At 44.3% G+C, this 18,227-nt stretch overlaps 1 protein-coding gene across 2 annotated transcripts in view; it reads left to right on the top strand.

Annotated features, from left to right (window-relative positions):
- SLC24A2 (solute carrier family 24 member 2) overlaps positions 1–18,227 on the top strand; it is a 248,010-nt gene that overhangs the window by 210,090 nt on the left and 19,693 nt on the right. For both annotated transcript variants that reach the window (XM_045079664.1, XM_045079663.1), the window contains 2 exons: positions 6,855–6,995; positions 15,058–15,147. In XM_045079664.1, coding sequence (XP_044935599.1) covers positions 6,855–6,995; positions 15,058–15,147 — 231 coding nt within the window. The remainder of the gene's footprint in view (positions 1–6,854; positions 6,996–15,057; positions 15,148–18,227) is intronic.

Raw genomic sequence — 18,227 nt, 5'->3', positions numbered from 1 at the left:
TGTGATCTAATGGTGTCCACACAATGAACAGAATAACCCAACTTCACGGTCAAGAAGGTGGCCCCACAGTAGAGCATTGCAGGGGAGAAGGAAGTTCTGCCTCGCTAGGACATGGATTTTAGGGCTGCTGGGGCCTAAAATGCAGTGAGGGGTACCAGGCCCAGGTGCCTTACAGATCACACATAGTATATGTCCTTTGGCTGTTCCAGCATTTCCACCGGTTTGCCCAAGATTACACAGCTCGTTAGTCCCAGAGGCGAGCTTCATGGCAGAAGGGAAGAGGTCTAACATGCATCGATCCCCAGGTCTCTACCGGGCGCTGTGCCTCCTGGAGTTGCCGAAGAGTTACCATCCTCTGTCTGTAGATGAACGCCTCCCCGTCGTCTAGACAATTCGCATTCTATTAGCCCCTTTTTGAAAACCTTGCTGGGAGTGCGGTTATTTCAGTATTCTTGATGTGCCCACCCAGTCTCACGTCTTGGGCTGAGTGATGTTTTTCTTTTTTTTCTTTTTTTTTTTTTAATTTTTTTTTTTTTAAGATTTTATTTATTTATTTGACAGAGAGAGATCACAAGTAGGCAGAGAGGCAGGCAGAGAGAGAGGAGGAAGCAGGCTCCCTGCTGAGCAGAGACCCCAATGCGGGACTCGATCCCAGGACCTTGAGATCATGACCTGAGCCGAAGGCAGCGGCTTACTTAACCCACTGAGCCACCCAGGCGCCCCTGAGTGATGTTTTTCTGAATCTGTATTCCCACCCTCGGTCCCTCTCTCTGAGCCCGTAGGCAATTCCTAGCCCGCGTCACAGTCTTTTGGTGAGCTTCGCCCTGTCTGGTCATTCAAGTGTGCATCTGTGCAGCCAAACAACAGGGAGGTAGAAACCTATTTGCTTTTCCCAGATACAAACGACAGAAGGAGCAACAACAGCAAATGTGTTATGGACATTCTCTTTAAGAAAAAGCACAAACCACTTGAAAATCTTGACCTTCGCCCCACTTAACCATGGCCCAGTGCTTTGGAGTAATGAGTTCTGTTTTTCGTGGCCTTTTAAGCGCGGCCCTGTTATTCCCTCCAGTATCACGGCACATGGAAGGGGCTCCCCGGTGAGAAGGAAGAGCACTCCCGAGAGCCGAAGGATGTCGTCCTTTTTTAGGGGAGAGAAGGGTGAGACGTTCACTTCCAACCCAAATCAAACCCCAACCGGGGGGCGCCTGGGTGGCTCAGTGGGTTAAAGCCTCTGCCTTTGGCTCAGGTCATGATCTCAGGGTCCTGGGATCGAGCCCCGCATCGGGCTCTCTGCTCAGCAGGGAGCCTGCTTTCTCCTCTCTCTCTCTCTGCCTGCCTGTCTGCCTACTTGTGATTTCTGTCAAATAAATAAATAAAATATTTAAAAAACAAAAAAACAAAAAAACAAAAACCCCAACCGGGCTGAAATCTGGGCAGATCCAGGTGATTCTCAGAGATTGCTCCTTGCCACCTGGAGATAAGATGTTATCAGCAATCAGTAACACTGAGCTTGAAGATGGCCTGCGTTCAAATGCCTCTCAAGTTTTCATTTTAATTCTCTAATAGAAGAGATTGCATTAAAATGGGCTCCCCTTCACGTTGAAGTCTTGCACCATGCCCTTCACAGACAAGAATAAGAAATTGGGTTGCTCCCAGGAAATATTTTTCCAGCTGGAGAAGCAACCTCTGGACTGGTGGATCCAGCTCAGGCCCCACTGCTGGAAACCTGATGCCTCTTCTAGGGCAAACCGTCCCTACCAGGCACAAGTAGAAATAGTATAAGGTATACACGCAAAGAAGCTAAAAAGATTCCCATGAGGGGCGCCTGGGTGGCTCAGTCAGTTAAGCATCTGCCTTCCTCTCAGGTCATGATCCCCAGGTCCTGGGATCGAGCCCCACATCGGGCTCCTTGCTGAGCAGGGTCTGCTTCGCCTTCTCCCCTCTCCCTCTCTGATCTCTCTCACTCTCTCAAATAAATAAAATCAATCAATGAAATAAGAAGATTCTCATCGTAGTAGGCCACAAATGGACAGGCTATGGCTCTCCTCCCATTCATGAGATAAATAAAAAATAACTTGTTGGTATCAGAGACCTCCTGTTCTCTTCTGTCTTCCCATGGCCAGACCTCAGGGTCCAGGCTTCAGTCTTGATAAATGAATCCTAGAAGGTGATTGTGCAGTTGTCACTTAGGGTAACACTCTCTCTTTCTCTCTCTCTCTCTCTCTCTCCCTCACACACACACGTGTGCACACACATACATGTGCACACACATCCACACCCAGTTATGCAAATAATTCCATTCAGCCACTGAGAGTTCTCGTTGTGAGTCTGCCCTACCTCATTCTACAAAGATTCAAGGCTGCTTGTAAAAATACTTCTGAGGAAAAAGGATAAAGTGAAGAATTTTGAGAAAATTCAACACAAGATGTAAAGGAAAAGGAAAGAGTGGGACTGGAGGAAGTGAGACAGACCCCAGGGCTGTGATCGGTGGGTGGAGGCTACAAATCTGGCTCTGAAGTCCCCCGTGCAAAGCAAGAAGGAAAAATAGTGTCATTTGCCTGAGTCACAGTATTTCTAAGATTTTTCAACGTTTCTCAAAAGCAGCATGACTTTTCCTAGGACTGAGACGTGAAAAATATTTTCCTCTCTTGATTCCTCCTAAAGAGGACATTGGATTAGTCAGGGTAAGGTTCCACTGGGAGCAACCAAAAACCCAAGGAACACTGGCTTGTGTAAAACAGAATTTTCCATTTCTCCCAAGTCAGCATATGTAGCTCAGGACCAGAACAGCCCTTGCCCAGTGTCAGGAACTCTGATCCTTTTGTAGTTTTTCTCCACAGCATGGTCCAACATGACTGTTAAATCTCAAGCCAAAATGCTCCTATTCCATCCAGCAGGAAGCAGAGATGAAGGACACACCTCCATTCTTTAAAGATACATCCCAGAGTTGCAGAGGATTTTTCTGTTGACCTCCCATTGGCCAGAACTTCATAGGGCCACGCCTCATTGCAAGAGAGGCTGAAAACCGAGTCTTTATTCTGGGCCTAGATGAAAGTGGTCTTGCTAGCAACGATGCAGCTGGACAGTGTATTAGTTTGCTCAGGCTGCTCTAACAGATTACCACAGACTGAATGGTTTAAACAACAGAAGTGATTCCTCACAGTTTGGAAGCTGGAAGTCCAAGATCAAGGTGCTAGCAGCATTGTTTTCCTCTGAGGCCTCTCTCCTCGACTTGCAGATGGCTATCTTTTCACCCTGTCCTCATATGGCCTTTTCCTCTGTGCACACAAGCCCCTGATGCATCTCTGTGTATCCTAATCTTTCATAAGAAAACCTTACAAGGACCCACCCCCATGGCCTCATTTTATCTGAAGGGCCCTCTCTCCAAATACAGCCGCATTCTGAGATATTGGGGTCAGGGTTTCAGCAGAGGAATTGGGGGAGGGCACATTTGAGTTCATAACAGGAAGAATTAGAAGTTCTTGCCACAAAAAAAAAAAAAAAAAAAAAAAACTCTTGCCACATGTTCTGCAAGCACCCTTCCCTGAACAGGGAGCCCAACATGGGGCTCAATTCCAGGACCCTGAAACTAGGACCTGAGCCAAAGACAGATGCTTAACCGACTGAGCCACCCAGGCAGCCATTCATTGTCTCCTCTTTTAAGTCAAAGCTTCCTTGGAACCAAGAGTTAGAACCTAGTGCCCTAGTTCACACCAAAAGGCACTCAGTGATTACCCGTAGATGATGGTGGTCACTGCTCAAGAAATCACAGCAGGAGCAGAGCCTGGAAGCCAGCTCCGCTGATTTTCTAAGACCTTCTCATTTCACCACGCTGTACGGATCCCTTTGTGGTCGGACAACCAGCACACATTCTGTGGCAACTTAAAGCCATGTGTTTTCGTCTCAGAAGTTCCATATCAGAAATTAGAAAGCCCTGAAGCAGTGATTGCCAGCCCCGGTTTCACACAATTCTAGGGCTTCTACAGAGACCCCAGCAGGCATCAGACTATTTCAAGCCCTTCTATCCAAAGTCACTTGAATTTTATTCCAGATTATTTTTCATTGTTTTGTTTTCTGCAGACACCCCACAGGAGCTTTAGAGGACTAGGATGGGTTGCTACAAGGTCAAAGCCACCATGCCACAAGTCTAGGAAAAACTGAAAAATTGGTGCCCTAATCTCAGTGGCCTCTCACCGGGGTTGGGACTAATAAACACGCCAGCAGCCCCAGCTTGGGCAAAGGCACAATGTGCCCCAGACTTCGAATGGTATATTTTCTCCACTTTTCTAACCAGCTTGCAAGCTGTTGCCCATTGAACTAGAGTGTGATTGCACTTGGCAAGATGACAATGAAAATTTTCCCCAAAATATACCGATAGCCTTGCTCCCAGGACACCTCTCAAATCCACCCCAAGGTTCTGGGCTCCTGTACTCGGTAGCAGGACTCTTCCCCAAGGGGCTGTGGATTCTGCCTGGAGAGCACTGTTTGTCTGGCCTGAGACCCATCTCTTCCCCTTGCCCATTTCTGCCCTAGCAATGCCACCTCGAATGCAGCTTTTGGCAGCTGCACAATATAGCTAATTGTTTGCGCTGGACAGTAGTATGTTTAGAGTTTATGCATCTAAACAGACAATTATTTTCTTCTATTTCCTAGTGGCACTGCCTGCCTGGTGACTTTGGCAGATGGAGAAAGGAGCTAATCCGTAGGTTATAAGCAGAAGGGTTATTGATGAAATGTCACCATCTGTCGGTGTCATTAAAATGATATGAGTCATCAAGAGTTGCTTTTGTTTTTTTTTCTCAGAGAAAGGTTAGCTCAGAGTTTAGAGGGAAGTTGCTGGATTGCAGATGGCGGTTTGAGAGGGAACTGGGGGCCGGGAGGGTCAGTCCTGGAAGGGGGAGGAGCCTCAATGAATTTGTCAGAGGAGCGGGATGAGTCTTCGAGGTGCTGGAATCCTCTGCCTGAATAAAACCACCCAGCTGGTATGAGATGAGGTACTTATTAGGAAGGATGCAATGCATCAACTCTCCCATGATTCCTCCCCATTTCTGAGGCAACTACTGGAGCGGGGCCGGGGGTGGGGGAGAGTCATTCATTTGGGCCCAACAAGATCTTATCTGGGAGGGAGCCGTTAAAATGTGCCTGTCTCCTAAACCCTCCTTACCCTCATTACAGAGGGATTATTCATGCGGGCCAGCTGACACCCTGGGAGGCTGGCAGTCTTGGTGGGCAATGATATTCTCCTATATCTCCTGGGGGGACGTGGTGTTGTCTCAAAGGAGGAACCAGAGACAGTATGCCCAAGCTTCCATCAGGGACGGGAGCCCTCAGGACGGGGAAAAGAAAGCAGTGGGCAGAACCATATGAATTGCATAGCAAAGGAATCGGCTTTTGGTCTTGTTGACTTTATGGACGCCCTCCCCATCAGTTTCATTGATTTCTCCTGTAACTTTTTCGTTATTTATTTTCTTCGGCTTACTTTGGATTTAATTGGCTCTCTTTTCTCTAGTTTCCTAAGAAGGAAACGTAGATTGTTGATTCTTTCTTCTTTTCCAATATGGTGCCTAACAAAGGGATGGGGAGAATGAGAAATATATTTAAAGAGGATCCAATGACAAAAAAACACTCTGCCAACTTCCTCATTCTGCCTTTTGACCTAATCCTCTTAATTCCCCCATATTTGTTGCTTATACACTCTCTTACCCACTGCCAAGGACATATGCCCAGAGAGAAAGAACCTGTGATTACCAACTTTTTTCAGTATGGCTTAACGTTCCTTTTACATAGACATTTTTTTAATGTTAACTCTTGGGAGAGTGTGGGTGATTGTGTAAACCACTACAAATCCTTTTGGCAGTACTAGGGCTTAAGTTAGAAATAAATATTATACTGCACTGTGTCGGTCCTCACACCCAGCCCTGCCTCTGGGTGAATCCTTTTCTCCCAAGCTTCTGGCCTGAGCCTGTCCCCTCCGCCCCCTCGTGGGGAGAGGGTGTGCTGCTCTGGGACTTCAGAAGCCTCTGACCTCAGCAGGTGGTGCCGGCTGCTAGGTCAGAAGCTCTCAAGTTCACCCCGGACTCTGAGATCCTCTGCCGTTGACCCCCCCCCCCGCCAGGTTCCGTGGCTCACTCCACCCCCATACTCTTGTATCTTTGAGAATGGGACACGTGTTTGTGTAAAAAGGCTTTGGCTGGAATTATAATGGTTTGGACTTTAACAAGATGATTGTACATGGTTAAAAACTCACAACTACACGACAATCTGTGAGCTTGATGATTCCAGGGCCAGGGAAGGAAGCTGAGTATTGTCACTGAATCGTTTCTATGGTTACTTTCCTTTGCCCACAAAGAGTCAATGCTGTCAATACATATAAATTTATTTTTAAAAATAAAAAGACACATTTTTTTAAATTTTTAATTAAAAAAAAAATCCTTCCCAAGGATTCCTGGAATGAATCCTATAGCTTTGTCTTCAAGGAGAAGGGAAGAGGAGGAAAAGGAAAAGGTGGACATTCGAGTCTTTTGGTCTACGGATGTGGTTTCCATAAGAGTCCGTGGATCGTTGCTGTGGGCCACCCCAGCTGAACGATCCCTTCCTTTAAGGCAGAAGCTGAAGACTGTTCTGGGAGAGAAAAAGAAGTTCCTCAGTCCTCCTGGGTGCGTGTGTCTTGTCTGTCCCTGTGACAGATGGGGTTCTCATACAAGCCTAAAAGTCACATGTTGAACTGCTGGGATGACCCGAGAAAACTCCTGAGGGGTCCCGAGCGCTGCTCCCTGGCTTCGTGCTCTTGCCCTTGCACATTGTTGTCTCTTTTGTTCCTTTATTCTTTCATCTCTGTCTTTCCACAACAGACCACGGAGGCGGGTGAAGATGAGGACGACCAGCCTCTCAGCCTGGCCTGGCCTTCCAACCCCCGCAAGCAAGTCACGTTCCTCATTGTGTTCCCCATAGTGTTTCCCCTCTGGATTACCTTACCTGACGTCCGCAAGCCGGTGAGTAGATCCTTGTTTAGTTGACTCCTTGGTATATAGGTATATATATATACTTGGTATATAGGCATATATATATACTTGGTATATAGGTATATATGGTATATAACAGTATACCTAGGTTGTTGCCTTTTGCCTTAAGAGGAAAAGGGGGTGACACATGAACATGTGTATGCTTATATATGTCTGAAATCTCTCTGGACAGGTGCACAATAATAGTGATGGTTCAACTTATCCGATCTATGGACAAACAAACCATCTCAAAACTTAGTGGTGCAGAAACAACAAACATTTTGTTCTGCTTATGGGTTGTGTAGATCAGGAATTCAAATAGGGCACATTGGAGTTGGCGTGTGTCTGTTCCACAACATCTCGGGGCCTCTGCTGGGAAGACTTTGAATGGCTATGGAATGGACTTATCTGGAAGCTTCTTTACTGATGTTTCTAGGACCTGGATAGAGATGATTCAAAGGCTGGGTTCACCTGCGATGGTCTACAGGAGAGCCTACCTGTGGTTTCTCCATGCAAGTGGGGCTCCCTTGCACATGTGGCCTCAAGAGAGTCAGATATCATTGATGAGAAATCAGGGCCCCAATAATGAGCATCCCAGGGGCCCAAGGCAGAAGCTGCATGGTCTTTGATGACCTCATCTCAGAAGTCACACACAGTTATTTCCACTAGAGTGTAGTGGTCAAAGCAATCATAAGTTTGTCTTGATTAAAGGGAAGGAGACAAAAAAATCTACCTAGAAGACATTGGTGTCACAGAGGTTAGGACACCCTTGATGGAAGGAGTGTCAAAGAATTGACAACCATGTTTTAAAACCACCACAGTGATTGTCTCTAAGAAGGGGAACTGAAGGTTGGAAGCAAGAGGGGAACTCGGATTTTATTTTATTGAGTATTTGTGTACATGTGTATTATTCATTCAATTCAAAACAATCATTTAAAGAAATGCATTCATGTAGTATAAATGCTTGCGTATCTTCTCCATCCTGTATTGTTCTTATTACTCTAATCAACATTCTTTTCTACCATTAGTATGTACTAGGACATTGAACACAATACCATCTTATGAGCACCAAAATACAATCTAAATGGAGATCAAATCAAAACTGGGTTCTTGGACCAGTGCCCCAGAGGTAGGGGAACTAAGGATAAGAAGTAGCTGTCCTTTTTATTATGGATCTACACACATATCTCATTCAACCAAGGTTTGTACCTACTGTCCATTAGTACGTACCATGTACTTCCAAGAAGCTATATTGTGCAGCCTCAGGGAACAACTAGCATAGGTATGTGTACACACAGACACACATATACTTTATATTTCTATTCCTTACATATAATGTTATATATTATTGGCATAAGTAGAAAGAAACTTAGGCACAAAGAAGTTAACCAACTCCTGCCTGATTACTTCCTTGGGGATGGAGCGGAGATTTACACCCAGGTCTGCATGACCACACAGCTTGGGCTCCCCCTTCCTATTTCATGATACCAGAAGGTGGAAGTCCAAGAACATTATTTCTGAGAGCATTTACAAGAGGACACCGTGGTCGCATATGGCGAAATTTAGCCCAAGTCTTAAGAGCCCCGTGGTGATCCACTTTCTGTACTCGCAGAAGACAGAAGAGAAAAGAGAAATCCCGTCCCACTGGCCTGGCCTATAAATGATCCAAGCCAGTGGAGAGCCACGTCTTGTCAAGTACAGGCCAGGAAAGGACCCCCTCGTGTAAGGACTCCCAACAATAGAGGCTTCCCAGTGAAGGGGACGTGTAACAGGTGTGGCTCACTTAAAGCAACACTTCGGTTTCTTCATTCATGACACAGTTGCAGAAGATCTGCTCCATGCAAAGGCTAGGCTTCCTGGCAACCTCCAGCCGAAGAGCTGGAACGTGTTAACTTTCTTTGCGGCTCACGTCCCAGTGACATTTTGGAGATGTGCGTGCTCACATGTGCTCTCGCACATGCCTTCTCTCTCTATCTCTCTGTCCTTCCATTGTTCTGTTGTTCAGACCCGTGTTTTTGCTTTGCTCCCCAGAGGAAAATCAGAGAGACAGACCAGCTTTCCTAAATCCCTGCGGGAGGCCTGGTGCACCATGGCGCTGAGTAGAGGGGGCTGATGGACGGCTGAGAGGGAGTTAGCCCACAGTCACTGGGGCGGTCAGCAAAGGGTGCAGGACTGGAAGGAAGATGCCAGTGATCGAGGCCCGGGCTTATCTCACACTGGCCGGGACCCCCAGGGCAAGGCCTGGCAGAGTGCAGATCGTCTCCGTGATCTGAACTCCCAGGACAAGGACGCTCTTAGGGGAGATCAAAGCTCTGAAACAGCCACTCCTGGACAGCACACAGGATTTCACCACACAAGTCATAACCCGGCCGACGGCAGCTCTGCTGGCTGATGCTGGAGCCCCCAGGGGTACGGAGTAAGAGGATGCAGATTCATGGCGCTCTCCTCCGTAATACCGCAGACTGTTCATTTGCTGTGCACAAGCCTCGAGAGCCAGCACCTGGGCTGGGGGAACCAATGAGGTTCTTGCCCTTTGCATGGCCAGGCCAAGCGCCATCCCTGGGATGGACTGGATTTTTTTTCCTCTCTTTTTCTACATAGCCTGTAGGCTCACCCCAGCAAAAATGTGAATCTCAGCACATTTGGTTGTTTTAAAATGTCCTCAGCCAAATATTTACTGTGTACCTATTACGTGCCAAGCATCAAGCCTGTGTCCGACAGGTGAAGGCCCAGAACTCTAAATTCCTATCTCTAAGGAGATCTAAAATTAGTAGAAGAAACAAGGCATAGACTATAGAGCAAGACCGCGCAGCCATGTCACCGACAGGGGCTCGATCCAAGCAGAAGTCTCCTGACTCCACAAGCATTCTCATTCTACCACCATGACCACAGTGGTTCATACCCCCACATAACCCCACATAGCTCATGAGCTGTTCAGCCTTCAGGAAGTCACTGCTCAACGCTGGACCTCACTTTTCCTCCTCTACAAAATAGAGGGTGGATCTCTCCACTCCCTGCCACCTATGACATCCTGTGATTAGGGAAAGCATAAAGAGATGACCATTACTACAACACTGCAGATCTAAGGGGCCATACGTCCCAGTTTTCCAAGGATAGTCCCAGTTTAATCCCAAAGCATGCTGATTTGGCAGATGAATTATATGGCCCTCCTTTGCATATACAAAACAGAATGAATGAAACCATGCCAGTTGATACAAAAGCCAGTAGGTGGCTTTTTGATCATGCTTAGCACAGAAGAGTTTCAGTAGGTTTGATCTTGGATCAGTGATCACCTGCTGTGTAACACCCCTGCCCAAAATGTAGTGGCTTAAAAAAGGATGCAATTTTTTTAGTCCAGAATTCTCTGAATGTACCATTTGTTCTGGGCTCAGCTGGACAGTTCTGTTCACTGACCTGGCTGGGGGCTTGTTGGTCTAGGAGTAGGTCAACGGAAAAGGCTCATCTCTGCCTCACTTGGTCCCTGACCCTTGAGCAGGCAAGCCGGAGCTGACATGCACGATGGTTGAGTTCCAAGGGCAGCATGAGTGAAAGCTGCAAAACCTCTTGAGATCTAGCTTGGAATCTGCATGCTGTCACTTCTACCATGTTCTGTTGGTCCAAGAAAGTCCTAAGACCAGCCCAGATTCAAACGGTAGGGAAACAGACCTCGCCTCTTGTTAAGAAGAACTGGGAAGTGCTGTGGTCGTCTTGGCAGTCCACCACGGCCTTCATGCCCTGCCACCAGGCCCTCCTGAAAAAACATCAAGGGAGAAGAAAAAGAGAGGAGAAAATTATTAATTAATAAACGTTGGCTTCTCCGTAGGCCCTGGCAGCTCTGTTTCCCCAGTAGTTTTTGAATTACCCGTGGAGATGAACGTTCCAAACCTTGACAGCAATTACAAGGAAAACATGATTTTTTTAGTAGCCATCCAGTTTCAGGGTAAACAGTACTCCCCCTTGCTTTTCTTTCCGCTTCATTTATATGCAAATTATATGACAGTGTTTGTTGGATTACACACACTTCTGATTAATTCACTTTCATCATTTTCTTCAAATAATGGCTTTGGTTTCAAAGCAAAAGAACTAAAATATAAACCTTATTGAGGAATGTGTCTTTGATAAATATTGAAAATAATAAAGGAAATAAAGACCTCCAAAAGTTATATGCGCTCCTGACTTAGGATGGGTGATCTTATAAAATAAGAATGCATCAAAACGTGACCATCTGAACGGGGGAGGTACCTAAGAAGTCAGCTCTGTTCCTGCAATTCATACCAGTCATTGATTCATTCACCAAGTATTTACTGGGTCTGCTGTGTACCGAGCACAGTTCGAGCAAGAAGGAGGGGATTGGGACCCAGAGAGGTTTAGTGACTTGTCCAAGCTTACCCAGCAAATGAGAGGCAAAGCCAAGACCCCTCAGCCCAGTCTTGGCAGCCACTTCCACCTCCCTGAACCTCAGTTTCCTTGTCTCTTAAAAACCAAAACGAAGAGAACATCATCTAATAAACAACCGCCACTATTACCTGAGCACTTACTATGTGCCAGGCACTTTGGTAGACACTTCATAGACCCGAAATCCTCAGAACAACTAGATATTGTTATTCCCCCCATTTGGCAGATGAAAAAGCTGAGGCTTAGAAGGTGGAATGATTTGTCTCAAGTCACATGTCTGGTAATCAGTGAGCAGAGATTTCAGTACTGGTCATATTCATCCAGAGAACACGCTTTTAATCTGTCACAGGATTGTTTGGGGGACTGTTGTTAGATATTTATGTCCCCAAACCTCGCACAGAATAGATGCTCAATGAATATTTGTCAAATTTAAATCAGTAAGGATATGGCCAATTTGTGCAACCAGCTAATGTCCAGAAACATTTTTCCAGCCAAGAAAGTATCATACTGATGTACTAAAAGCTTCTAATGAGAACATTAGCTGTCTATTATACACATAAACCATTATACTGGGAACAAAATGGCGGGCACATGGACACAATTTGCTTTCTTGCTAATTAGGATGAGGTTCATCCCAGCAGATGTTAGGATGAGCCACTATGACTAACCAGAAATTGACATGTCAGACCTTGGCTTCAAGGGCTATTTTCTTCCTTCCAGTGAGACTGGGAACTGGATAATTGCACAAGTGCGACTGGGGAGCGATGTCTGGGATAAGAGACCATAGCATCCAAATAAGGGGAGTCGTTCAGAAAAATGAAAGGAAAAGGAATTACCTGGGCTGTGAGGTTGGAAAGATAAGGTAGTTGGGAAACATTTAACTGAACCGCCAATGCTTAAAGGGTTGATGCTTCCCAATCAGGAACAATATGGGAGGTTGGGTGAGGCAGATGGCCGTTCAGCTGGAATGCTAGCCTCTATCTCCCCGATGCTCCTTGTATTTTCTGACATTCAGAGCACAGGCTAGTGTTACTATGATCATCATCATCATGTCTATAGCTGGGCATATTCTGAGCATTACTGGTCCTGTTTTTCTCTAAGAGCAAATCAGTATAACCTAAATATCAGGTATATATGCCAGATGGTCAGAGAGACCTAGGTTTGAATTTCAGGTCTAGTTCAAGATTTGAGTACAGAGAAGGTATCTGGCCTTTACCTACCCTTAGTTTATGGTAAAGACCTGGAAACTCACCGATAAAAACTATCTTTAATTTCTTGTCACTGAGCCCCTGATACAATACTAGGTATATATAGATGTTCATTAATTACTAATTGGCCTCTTGATCAAGAATCACAAGCATCCTTGAAAGAGGTTTTCATTAGCATGTTGATGTGAACTTAGTTCCTTTATATCCTTAGCCTGCTTCCATAGTTTCTACCTTCTGCCTAGGAATGTTCTGTGGTGCAGAGATGATGTTTTTCAGATGAGAAATAGGTTCAAATAATTTGATTCTGACTTGTCTCATTACTCAATATACAGATATGCAAAGGCATACTAAAGAAAAAAAATAATTATATAGTTAATAAATGATTGAAGCTGTAAAATGAGCAATGTATGAAATGAAGACTCTCCCAAGATCTCCAGTACATTCATCGTACCGGAAAGTACGAAGATGGTACTCTGTTCCCTCAAAGGATGCTCCAAATCAAGTTCACAGCCTGGTGGCTGCTCCAGTCTCATGTGGCCCCATGTCCCAAGAAAGGCCTTTTCCTTCCCTGTGACAGAGCCTGGCCACAGGAGATGAAATTCTCATCCCACTTAGGATCCTGAAACCGTGACCAGAGGAAAAGAATGGGGACTCCAATCAGCTAAACACTATGTCTGGAGAAACTTGCCTTCTTAGCTTTGACAATTTAAGGCTTGGAAAATCTGGTCTCCAAAATCCGGCTGAATCATCAACTTTAAAGGAATTTGTCCTCAGAAGTGAATGTCTCAGTGTCCTCTTTGAAAACTTGATGATCTTTTCTTTTTCCATAACTCGCTAAAGTGCTGTCTTTAGCCAAGATATTTTCCTCCTTCTCAGTGTGGCCTGATGTCTCCCCCAATTTAATCAAGCCCATGGGTCTTGCAAACACTGCTGCTAACAAAAAGCACCCCCCCCCAAAAAAAAGCAGCACTCGTTAAGCAAAAGAAATGGTTAGTGTGAAATTTAACAGAACAGTGTGTGATAATAAAAAAAAGTACTGAAAACTCAAAATTAGTAAAAAGAACATACACCTGGTTTGCAGCAATAGAAACTGTGTTTGTTATTATCTTAGATATTCAAAACATTGCTAGGTACAAGTTTATCTTTTCCTCTAATGAATCTCTCAAAAGCTATGACAAAAAGCGTTCTGTATGACTGCCCAAGGTCAGCTCTTAAGACAACTGAGATAGCTTTCATCCAAATCAACTTCAGAATTCACTTCTTGGGACAAAATTGGATAGCATTATCAAAGCAAAAAAAAAATGAGATTGTTTCTTGTAGTGGAAAGCTTTGAAATAAAACGTGTTTGGCAGTAACAGGTGAGAGGCTGAGGGCATTCTGCTATCTGAGCCTGTTTTAAAGGGCCCCAATTTTGGAGAAAAAGCTATCAACAAAACACCAATACAACCCCTGCAAGCCTGTTCTCTTTGTAGTGTGGTCAGGTAAGAAACACTGCATTTTGAGTGTCTGCTTTTGGCTAACATTTGAAAGAAATTAAAAGTGTTCACACTGAGCTCTGAGTCATGTATAGAATTGGAGAATCATCGTATTGTACACCTGAAACTAATATAACACATGTTCATTATCATTGGATTTTTAAAATAAAAATAAAAAGTGCTCACACTATAAGCCTGAGATGGCACAAAGGCCAGTGCTCAAAGCAGAAATGGACATTAGGATGTCAGGGCTGGAGAACAGGAGAGAAAACCATCCCAAGATCATCGACTCCACCACCTCTGTGAAGAGCAGTGCGCCGGGCCTCTGTCTACTCTAACTCTGTGAGAGTGGTTCAAATGTCCTGGAGGGTGGCTGTGTCCTCAGGAATCTATTGAAACTATGGTGATAGCTTCTTTGTGGCTTCTGCCAGTAAGTTGCAGGACAGTAAGATGAACCTCTTTGGGTACCTATTGGTCCTTCTTGTTAAAAGCAATTAATCACGTAGGCTTTCTGGGCACTGGACTGCTAGGATACATGGGGTGAAGAATAGAAACCAATTCTGATGAACTTGAGAAGAAAGGAAAAGGAGATGGAGGAAGGCTATGGGGTGGTCAAGAGATTGAGGCGAAGGCTGAGAGACCAGGCCTTGGGAAGGACAGGGACGGGGGACATCTGAGCAGCCAGCAGCAGGAACAAACATTGTCTTTAAGAGACTTCCATCCCAGGAACTAACTTGGTGATGATTTGGCTCTAGCCAACATTCCCAAGACAGAATCTTCCTGACCCAGGAAGGGGCTTGACCTTGCTTGACTTGCTTGACCAAGAGTAGGTAGGGCCTTTTGTGTGCTGAGCCTACAAAGATGGAAGGCAGCGGTGGGGTGGGTAGTAGTGTCTCTGGTGGGTTTAGCTTTGGTCTCTCAGGTCCACCTCATGAATGGCACTGACGCTCCCACCTCTTCCTGGCTCTCTTTCAGTCATCAAGAAAGTTTTTTCCCATCACGTTCTTTGGCTCCATCTCCTGGATCGCTGTGTTCTCTTACTTGATGGTCTGGTGGGCGCACCAGGTAAGACCTTGAGAAGAGCATGATGCATCTGCCTGGTTCTGCTCATGGTTGCCAAAGGGTTTGTCAATGTGTTGCTTCGGGAAAGTGTTAGAATAGTATTGTGTCTGTCAAGACAAGGTACATATTCCAAGACTAGATGATTTTACTCCCACTGAACTTTCCCCATACCTCCTGGCCTTTTCTCGTGGTGGGGAGTCAGATCAGCATAATCCTGGACACCCGTGTGGAGGAGGTCACCCCAGCTCTTCTTGCCGTCTGTAGCCTGAATCCAGGCCTACCTGGATCTGGGAGGAATGTCAAGGTTTCACCTGACTCCATGGTACTTACTTCCTCTTGGGCAGCCACTCACGTCATGCTTTCACCAGCCTTTCAGACTGGCTCTAGGAACAGACCTGGAGACAAAACAGTCTCTGCCTTGAACCGCAGTTTGCTAGAATGATGATGTATTTTGCTTTTACCACTTTGAACTCAGTGCCAGTCCTAGTGGCCATCACAAGAATAAACTGTCAGGAATTGTTTGTTGTAATGCATGGATGAAAGAAGGAAGCTCAAACATTTCACAGTCCCAGAGATAATAGTGGTAACCATTATTGATTGAATAGATACCACATGTTGGATAATTCACATCACTTGTCTTCATGATCTTGACATTCACCCTGTACAGAGGCACAAATCCCACGAAGGAGCTGCTATTATTATCCATACTTACAGATAAAGGAGTTAGGCTTAGAGCTAATAATAAAATTGCTCACAGATCTGAGGTTGTAACCCAGGGCTCTAAAACTCCAGGACCCATGTCTTTCTTCTCCATTATAAACTACACAAATTTCAAACTTCCCAAACGTCCTTTGATATAGTCCTAAAATATATATCATATACATCTGAAAAAGCACTTCTATGCAGGAGATGATAGATAGATAGATAGATAGATAGATAGATAATTTTTAAACCCTCTTAAATCTCAATAATAGAAAGGCAAAGGGCACCAGACTGGCTCAGTGGGAACATATGACTCTTCATCTCAAGGTCACGAGTTCAAGCTCCATGTTGGGTAGGGAGCCTACTCAAAAAAATAATCATAAAAAGACCAAGCATCTATGGGAATCCTAATGTTTAATATGGACAAAAGATTTGAATAGATATTTCACCAAAGATACGCAAATGGATAGTAAGCACAAGAAAAGGTGCTCCAATATCATTATTCACTAGAGAAATGCAAATCAATGCCACAATGAGATACATTTTGCTCTCACTTAGGATGGCTATAATCAAAAAGACAGACAATAAATAACAAGTGTTGGAGAGGATGCATAGAAACTGGAAAATTTATATATTGACAGTAAGAGTGTGTAATAATACAGCCACTTCAGAAAACAGTTTGACAGTCCACAAAATGTTAAGTATAGTTACCATAGGACCCAGGAATTCAACTACCTATATACTTAGGAGAGACAAAAACATCCACGCAAAAATGTATACACACAGTGGCATTATTCATAATTGCCAAAGAAGTGGGCACAACCCAAATGTCCATCAACTGATGAACAGAAACACAAAATGTGGTCTATTCATGCAATAGAATACTATTCCACAATCAAAAGGACCGAAGTATTGGTACCTGGTACCTGTGAATGAACCCTTAAAATATTATGCTAAATGAAAAAGCCAGTCACAAAAGATCACGTGTTGGAATGAGTCCATTGACATAAAATGTGAAAAATACGCATATCTACAGAGACAGAAAGGTAATCGTTGCCTCAGGTTGGGAAAGCTGGAGGGAAAGGGAATGACCACTAATGGGTACAGGATTTTTTTTCCTGGAATGATGAAAAAGTTTTAAATTTAAATTATGGTGATAGCTCTAGAAGTCTATAAATATGCTAAAATATTCAGTTATATATACAATTTAAGTAAGTGAGTTTTATGGTATGTGAGTTGTATCTCAAGAGAGAGTGTTATTTCAGAATAAACATAAATGCACTAAATGTGATGATATTGCACTTAAAACACTGCTTGGTGATGGGCATGTAGTATACACTTAATAAATGTTAGTTAATATTATTCTAGGACCTCAAAAAAAATAAATTAAAATAAACACAAACATAAGGGGCGCCTGGGCAGCTCCATTGGCTAAGCATCCAACTCTTGATTTCAGCTCAGGTCACAGTCTTGGGGTTGTGAGATGGAGCCCCATGTCAGACTCCGCACTGAGTGTGGAGCCTGCTTGAGATTCTTTCTCTCCCTCTGCTCTTCCCCTGCCCCCTTCCCCGCCCATTCGTCTGCACGGGCTCTCTCTCTCTCTCTCTCTCTCTAATGAAATAAAATAAAATAAAGTAAACATGAGATACTAGTTCACAACCACTAGGATGCCTATACTCAAAAACCTAGACATGTTGATGAGGATGTGGAGAAACAGGACACAGGACTGAACACATTTACCCAAACTACGGAACTACACACTTATTTAAAGGATGAGTTTTACTGGATGTAAACTTAGACTTTGCTGTATGTGAATTACACCTTAAATTTTTTTTTAAAGAAAAAGAACATATAACATCATTGGGGAAAAACCACCAGAAATGTCAGTTAGTATATTCAGTACTATTCCTACAAGAGCCTTCATCTTACCCCTACTTTCATTATTTTATGATGTTGAACTTCAGATTATTCTACCTGGATATTTCTAAAAACTCTGATCCTGGGAAGAAGTTCCACTTGCCCCAAAGTCATGATTTCCCGCATTCATTGACAGTCATTTGCCACCAATATTGGCCAGAAATCATACCTCAGAAGAGGAGTGGCTTCTCAGCCACCAGATTGCCAGGCTAGAAGGACTGTTTGCCATTTATAACATGTAATGGTTTTTCTTAATAATTATTTGTATTCCTTCATGCACTGATAAAGAAAAGGGGGGGGGGTTTCCTCACTTGCTTTCTAGATCTCTCTCTTTAGCCATTCTAGAAAACATCAGTCTAGAGACTTCCATCTTTTTCTGTCCTTTTTAAAGATTATCTTAATTCCACACTCTTGCTTCTTTTTCATTCTCTTAGAGAAAAATACAAACACAATGGTTAGAACAA

The sequence above is a fragment of the Mustela putorius genome, unplaced genomic scaffold (genome assembly GCF_011764305.1).
Source record: "Mustela putorius furo isolate JIRA1106 unplaced genomic scaffold, ASM1176430v1.1 tig00000421_pilon_pilon_pilon, whole genome shotgun sequence".
NCBI classification, from domain to species: domain Eukaryota; kingdom Metazoa; phylum Chordata; class Mammalia; order Carnivora; family Mustelidae; genus Mustela; species Mustela putorius.
The sequence above is the reverse complement of the archived record's forward strand: the minus strand, read 5'-3'. Positions and strand labels throughout refer to the sequence as shown.